This window comes from Stegastes partitus, unplaced genomic scaffold (assembly GCF_000690725.1).
Source record: "Stegastes partitus isolate 25-593 unplaced genomic scaffold, Stegastes_partitus-1.0.2 Scaffold583, whole genome shotgun sequence".
Taxonomy (NCBI): Eukaryota; Metazoa; Chordata; class Actinopteri; family Pomacentridae; genus Stegastes; species Stegastes partitus.
In genome coordinates, this window is record NW_007578314.1 from 207,964 (window position 1) to 215,470 (window position 7,507).

The following is a 7,507-nucleotide window of genomic DNA, read 5'->3' on the forward strand; positions in this document are numbered from 1 at the left end:
ATGATTCACAAAAATGAACAATGCCTGGCAGAAGACAAAGGCTGTTTGTTTGTTTGCTATTGTGTGTCATAAAATTAAAACATTATGTGTGAAAGCCTCTCATATCCTGCTGTCTCTTGTATCTCGTGTCCAGTTCAGGTTCAGGTGAGTTTGCAAAATTCATCTGCTGTCTGCAATAATAGGATCTGTTTTTTTGCGGTCAGTTATATTTGTTTTACAGTCATGGAGCACTCTGAGCTGACGGTGTTAAACTTGTTATTTTCCAGCTCGTGGTGTGTATTAAATGCAGAATTAATCCAGGAAGGTGATGGCCTAGTATGCAGAGTACATTTACACTGCTGAAGGTTGTGTTGGATATTTATCTGTAGTTCTGTGTCTTTGTGTGACTGTAATGTCCCGATGTTTCCCTGTATTTCCACACTGGCTTGACTGACCTCCAGTGAACTGTTGCTCCTGTAGTCCATGCAGCATTTTTATCTTTTTTAAACTCCTTTAATCCTCTTTTGGAAAAAAACATATTTCAGTGTTTTGGTTTTCAGGTTAATGCTAATGAAAGTAACTGTTTATTCTGTTCTGCTGTTTCCGTCTGTGCTTTATGGGCCAGAATGGCACTGGGATATGGATCCATCATGTGATCACATTTAGGAAAAGCTGCACAATGAACCAGTGGTAGAGTTGGGAATTTGGGACGTTTCGATAGAGGAACTCCAAACACCATTTAATAAAACATATACTTTATTTTCTTGGTGCAAGTCAGTCATTGCACTCGTCACTTCATTTTCAACCCATTGTCATTCCACAACAAAATTCATTCACAGTCAACATCACTGTCAACAAAACCACAACGAGCAACCAAACGGCAATCTTCAGAGGTTATGGTACACATGAAGCCATAAGTTTCAGCTCAACACGGGAGCAGACACACTAGCTTATTATACTTGCAGAAGGCTTGTGACATCAGGTCGTATAATGCAGACACTTGTGGAAATGGAGGTCAGATGAAAACGATTCAGGTTGTCTCAAGAGGAAGCAGCTGTTACCAGTCTACATTTTAAATAAGACATAGAATCTGAGAGCTTTACAGGTGCAGCTTTTGTTGTATTTACTCCAACAAAGTGGGGCTAAAATGAATCCCGTTCCTTCGATCCCCTTGTGTGACACAGTAATAAAAACTCAAAGGTCCACTTACCCACTTTCCAGATCTTTGAAGTGCAGTGTTGTACAGTGCATGGAGCAGGTGCCTAAGAATGGACTCTTTGTCATGTATACTGGGAAGGCAGAGGAATAGCTTGAAGTCACACTCATGACTTGTATAATTCAGTCACCCTGACTGTCCAGTTTGGATATTTCATGCTCTTTCAGATGTTTCTTCAATTTAATTTCCCATTTCAAGAGGTTTTATTTGTGGAACTACTGCAAAGAAACCATTACTGAGAGAAACCAAGAAGAAACAGAAACACTGGAATGGATATCAGACAGTGGAGACCTGGATTTTGTTCTGACAGATCCAGATGTGAGATAGTTGCTGAACAGATGGTGTCTGGATGTGTGGTTCCTGATGTGAAGCATGGAGGAGGATGTGTGGTAGTGTGGGGGGGAGGGGGGTTGCTGGTGACACTGGGCTTACATGCAGAATTCAAGACAACATTTACCCAGCATGGCCACCACAACACCCTGCAGACACTCACCATCCCATCTGCTTTCAAAGGAGCGCTTTCAGTGCCAACCATCATAAAGGCAAGAGAAGATATCTCAGGTATCACATTCAGACACTGAGGTCAGTCGGCCTCTCGCTGTTAGGCGGCACTGAGCATCACTTCTGCTGGTTCAAATAACAACTGCACAAGCAACTTATATCAACTGATTCCATAAGTTATTCATCAAAAAGGCCAAAAGTATTCTCTTGGTTAATGTGCCTCGTCTGTCTGTATTAATCACTGATGTAGAAGAAGCACCATTCTGTGATCACAAGTGGGTGAAAGGTTACAGTAGTTCAAGAGAAGCAGGTTTACAGAACAGAATATAGTTATAACTGATGTTCGTTAACTGCTACTAATCACCTTCTGCTCCAGTTGTGAACAGGTTTCATTCTCAAAAACATCACCCAAGAGTAAAAAGATGGCAGCAGACTTCAGCGTCTTGCTGTCAGAGGTCAGTAAATACATGATAGAACTGTTGTGACTCTTGAAGGCTTACGACCATGAAAGCTCCACTAATTCGGTAAGTGGACCTCTGAGCTGAGATTACTTCGTTACATGTACTGTTCCCAGAGTTCAAGAAAGAACCCCGTCCATTCCCTTCATAACATTTTCCACACACGGTCACTGCACTGATGTAAATACATGAATTGTTCTGGAAGGCAGAGCAGAGGACTGAATTAGAATCAGTCATTAAGTGCCATAAAGGAAATGACTTCATATGAACCTTAATAACAAATCAATCCAACACAAACGTCTGAAGCAGGAGTGCATGTCGACGTAAAGCTGGTGCAGACAGAGCAATGCTTGGAGCTTCCAGTGGTCTTCAGCCAGCCATTCCCCTTCTGCTTACCCCAGGAAAGGCTTCTGGGCTGTGGCTTGATCAGTCTTTGACTTCAGCTCACCCAGTCCAGCTCTAAACAAGTTCCCCATCTGTCTGCTCTCTGTAACCATGTCTGTTTTATCCAGCAGCCTGGCGGCTGGTGTTTGGGCTCCAGAGGGCCGGATGGCTGCCTGCTCCCCTGACCTGTGCCCAGGACGATACAGGATCAGTGGGGCTGACCGGTCTATGCCCCTCCTGTCAGTCTCCTCTCCAGCCGGTCCAACTTGGCCAGATTTTCCTTCAGAAGTTTGGAACCAGGGCTCAGAAGCAGGGCCCGCTGGTAGTACATCCTGGCAGCTGCATAGTCTCCCTGCACACACACATACACAACGATACATGCGTTACACACAAACATGCTTTCAATTCAGACCTTTAGTGCCTCTATTGAGTTTTTGATGCCAGGACTTGGTTACTCATCATCCTTTTATCATGAAAACTTTGAAGCATTACATTATGACACGAAAGAAAACTTTAAAACATGGTGCTTTTCAAAAACTTCTGCAGCTTCACAAAGCGTCTGCTTTCTATGATTTCAGTGTATTTCTGAAAGTCTGCTTGTAATCAACAACAGTGATAATGATCTGTTCAGGAAGTGCAGGGAAGAGTGAATCTAAAATACAGCGCCCTCCATAATTATTGGCACCCCTGGTTAAGATGTGTTCTTTAGCTTCTAGTAAATTCTTTTTTTTTTTTTTAAATAATGTAGGAACACAATGAAAAAAAAAGATCAAAATTCAACCTTTAATTCAAGTGCATTTATTCAGTGTGAAAAAAACCCACATTAAAAAATAATTCTTTTACATCAAATCATGTGTGCCACAGTTATCAGCATCCTGGATGTTAATACTTTGTACAACCTCCTTTTGCCAACAATTCATTTAAGTTGAGTTGAAGGTTACATTTTTCTACAATTTTCAGTGTGAGAGGATGCTTCTGCAAAAAAAACTGAATTTATTTTAAGGCTTTTAACACGTCTTAACTAGGGATGCCAATAATTATGGAGGGCGCTGTATGTATGTCATTCCAGTATGTTTATATTTGAATGAATAAAAATATCTGTAAAGGAGTGCAGATTTTGACACAGTTTGCAGCGGATGAACATATTGGCCAGTAGGCCAAAAAAATCTGAGATGCACTAATTCCCAGTGAACTTTATGTAAAGTTAATATGACAGTTGTTATTCTATTGCCAGCATGTTTTCAGCAACATGTTTCAGGTTTCTAACTAACAAGTTACTGCCATACTGAATGACTGGAAAGAAGAAGCTGTGGTGTGTGTGATGAGGCGTGACATGTGCCACCTTAATGTGTTGAATCCCTCCCATGTTCATCCAGGCCTGAGACTGGTCAGGTTTCAGCTCAACAGCCAGCTTGTAGCTCTGGTGGGAGAGAAAAACAGTCAGTGAATAGATGCAATCACTGGAGACGGAACTGAGGACCGAGGCCATGTGTGACTGCAATCAGACAGCGAATGTGATGTAACTGGATACAAACAAGCCGAGCTGAATCAATCAGTTGTCATCAGTGTTCATCACAGAGCAGAAAGTGGCTCAGTGTCAAACAGCTCGGATGGTGAGCAGCACAGTGAAGTGGGCTTCAGGCACCAATTATCTTACTGAGAATATGATGCTGCTGCTGCAACATACTTCGAGGACGCCATTTTAATGTATTCTATACAGAAGAGCTCCACAGAGTGGTGCGTTGAAACTTATGATCACCTTTTTTTTTAAAGTTATTTTTTGGGCCTTTCGTGCCTTTATTCGAAAGTGTAGTGAAGAGGGGGACAGGAAAGTGGGGGAGAAGAATGGGGGAAGGGAGGTGAGGGTTATGGACTGGTTTACTGTCTGTTTTTTGGATTCCTGTTTTCTCTGTGTGTTTGGCTGGCGTTGCTTTTCTCTTTCAGGCTGGGCGGAGCCGATCGGAGGAGGACGCTGGCACAGCTGCAGCTCATCGCCTCAGTCAGCAGACAGGTTAAAGCCACTGCTCACCTGGACTCCGGTGCCAGATGATTGTGAAACACCACTAGTGGTACATTCAGGCCGTTAGCAGCAGTTTCATGCTCGTGTGTTTTTTCTGCTAACTATTTTGAGACACAAGTAACTCTGATATTCTCTCTGTGTTCTCCAGCCTCCTCTCCTCCGGCCCCAGCGCCCAGCCGTCTGCCCTTCACGCCAGCTTTTAACCCCACGGCAACACGAGTTGGATTCCCATCCTCCACGAACACCGACAGAAAACCCCCTCCTGCACCACCACTACAACCTGCGCACCTGCCTCGGATTCCCCACCTGCCTCCTGGTGCCCCACACCCCCTGGATTCCCCTAAATCAGGGGAGTCCAATCCTGGTCCTCGAGGGCCACAATCCTGCATGTATTAGATGTTTCCCTCTTCTAACACACCTGATTCAAATGTCAGCTTATCAAGCTCTGCAGAAGCCTGATAATGATCCTGATCATTAGAACCAGGTGTGTTGGAAGAAGGAAACATCTAAAACATGTGGGATTGTGGCCCTCGAGGACCAGGATTGGACTCCCCTGCCCTAAATAAACCTGTTCCTCCCTTTATTTCCCGTCTTTGTTTGGGTTCAGCACACACACCTGGTGGCCACGAGCCATCACAGAAGGACCTGCAGCAAATTCGACCTCGCTACCACTGCGTCGGGGACTTTAGCCCCTGTACACGGGATGCCAGCTCAACCAAGTGAGCTATCGCAGCGCCCCGATCACTCTTTCTAACCCTGCCGACAAATGCAGTCAGTGTTATCTGTTATTTACATCTCTGTCTCCCATAGCTCTTTGTCACATTTAGAACAAATTTGAAAAAACAAAACAAAACAGTGCCGTTATTTCTGCATGTACAGGAGTCGTTGTGCCCTCTGACATCTCAGAGGACCTGGTCTCCACAACTTCATGCTGTTGTTTGTTCACTTACTCTCCCACAAAATCACAGAGAAGCTGAACATCTCTTTAAAAAACATTTTAAATCCTATTTTAATGTCCTATATGCCTCTTTTATTTCCCCTTTATCACCTTTCGTTCTGATATTAAGCCCTCATGTAGTGCCTCAAAACTACACCTAGAATTCACAGAATCAAATAGAAAGTTTACTGCACTATGTGGCAAATAGGGACAGATTTTGTTCATAGTCCTCAACAAGTGCACAGTATTGAAGAAGTCCAGTCAAAATTAAGCTTTTATTAATATAAACAGTTAAATCTATGTTTAACTCGTCAGACTGTCCACCATGACAGAAGTCTGTGTTCTGCTTATAGGAGGTTTTACACAGAGTCGTCCTTCGTGCTTCAGCAGGAAGCAACCAGGCGTCTCTTTTTTGGTTCTTGAGAACATTTCACCCTTCATCCAACAGGATTCCTGAGTGGCTGGTAGAGAGACCCACCAGCAGAGCATCAGTGCACTTCAGTCCCAGCAACACTTCGAGTCATAAACTGGTTCTCCCTGTCAATATTCATGACCATCAGATAATTATAATGCAGATTCCCCACCAGACAGTTTCACAACCATTCACACCTCCAGCCATGTGAGTTCTGGGTTGTTTATGAGCCACGTGCCAGTCAGTTAGAACAGAGGAAGCCTTAGTATGGATGGAAAAAAAGGAGACAAAAAATCTTCAAGAACCAGAAAGAAGTCCAGTTCCACTAAAGCACTGAGGAGTACTATGACCTAGATGACTGAGAATCTACAGACACTTCCACACTGATGAGGTATCACAGCAAAACAACACATGTAGGTCTGATTTTAACAAACTGATCAGGATCCATCGCTGCTTCTTACGGTAGCTCAAGTCTTTAGGCATGTACCGTAAGACACATTATCAATGAAGCTTTGGAGGAAATTCACAAAGTCCACTTCTTCTGGTGTGAATTCCTGCTGTTCTCCTGGTATTCTGCTTCTATCTACACCTTCACTTCATCTCTTCCGCAGTCAAAATCTCTTTGGTTCATTTCTGATGTCACCCTGTCAGGCCGATGATCTTTCTGTCCGCCTCCCTTTCAGCCAATCAGTTTTGGTCAATTTCCCCTTCAAGCAGACAATTACACACACTTGCCTTCCCATCTCCCACATATCCTGCAGGATGATCCACCAGCGTCTAGACCTCTGTATTCTACAACCATCTCCTATCTTTATTGTCTAAGTTTATCAAAGGTTGATTGAACAGTTAAACTTCTAAGTCAAAGTGGCATCCAGTACGTCCATGGTCACAGCACAGCAGACCAATGATGCACAGAATCACTGCAGTGATCCAGAGAGCTCCTGAAACACCCGGCACTACACTATGGATTGTAAAACTTTATGCTCAGCTGCTGTTTTCAGTGCTCTCTGGAAAACATTAAAGACAGACTGCTGAACTTACTCACAGACAGTAGCAGCTACTGCACGGTACTCCCCAGAAACAACATTTCCCTAAAAAGCACAGTCTAACCATTTAAACAGTTTCCTCCTTGAGGTTTGATGGTCATTAGGGTTCGTTTTGTACAAGATAGATTGAAACTGAAAAAACAAATAAAAAATTCCTATTACCTCCCACTGAGGCGGCTAATGGCATCAACACCCTGTCACAGCTGAACTTGTTCTACGGCACTTATCCGGGTTCGTTTCTCCTGACTAGATCCATGCTTGTGTCGTATCTGCCCTCAGATGTACGTCGCTTTGGATAAAAGCGTCTGCTGAATGAAACAGTAGAATTGAAAGCAGTGTGTTGTGACTCAGTATCTCATTCAACAGAAGACCACGAGTGTTCGCCCTGACCTGTACAGAAGTGACCACTTATTTAAGAACAACTCTGCCTGTTTCACTCACAGTTCAACTGGCTACTGATCGATTACACTCACCAGCACTTTATTAGGAACAGCATATAAACCACTGGCCTTCCTTCTTAAGGTACCACAGATGCTCCACAGATGACTTTGTTC

At 43.5% G+C, this 7,507-nt stretch overlaps 1 protein-coding gene and 1 long non-coding RNA gene across 2 annotated transcripts in view; both read right to left on the reverse strand.

The window, feature by feature from the left end:
* Nucleotides 1–717: 717 nt before the first annotated feature.
* The window catches only part of tmtc1 (transmembrane O-mannosyltransferase targeting cadherins 1), a 172,917-nt gene continuing 166,127 nt past the window's right edge, over nucleotides 718–7,507 (reverse strand). Inside the window, exons 18-19 of the mRNA XM_008288946.1 lie at nucleotides 3,881–3,958; nucleotides 718–2,890 (exon numbers count right to left, since the gene is read on the reverse strand). Of these exons, the coding sequence (XP_008287168.1) occupies nucleotides 2,765–2,890; nucleotides 3,881–3,958 (204 nt within the window). The 3' untranslated portion in view covers nucleotides 718–2,764. The remainder of the gene's footprint in view (nucleotides 2,891–3,880; nucleotides 3,959–7,507) is intronic.
* Nucleotides 6,468–7,507, reverse strand: part of LOC103362563 (uncharacterized) — an 8,983-nt gene continuing 7,943 nt past the window's right edge. The window contains exons 2-3 of the long non-coding RNA XR_520470.1: nucleotides 7,027–7,032; nucleotides 6,468–6,480 (exon numbers count right to left, since the gene is read on the reverse strand). This is a non-coding gene — a long non-coding RNA (uncharacterized LOC103362563). The remainder of the gene's footprint in view (nucleotides 6,481–7,026; nucleotides 7,033–7,507) is intronic.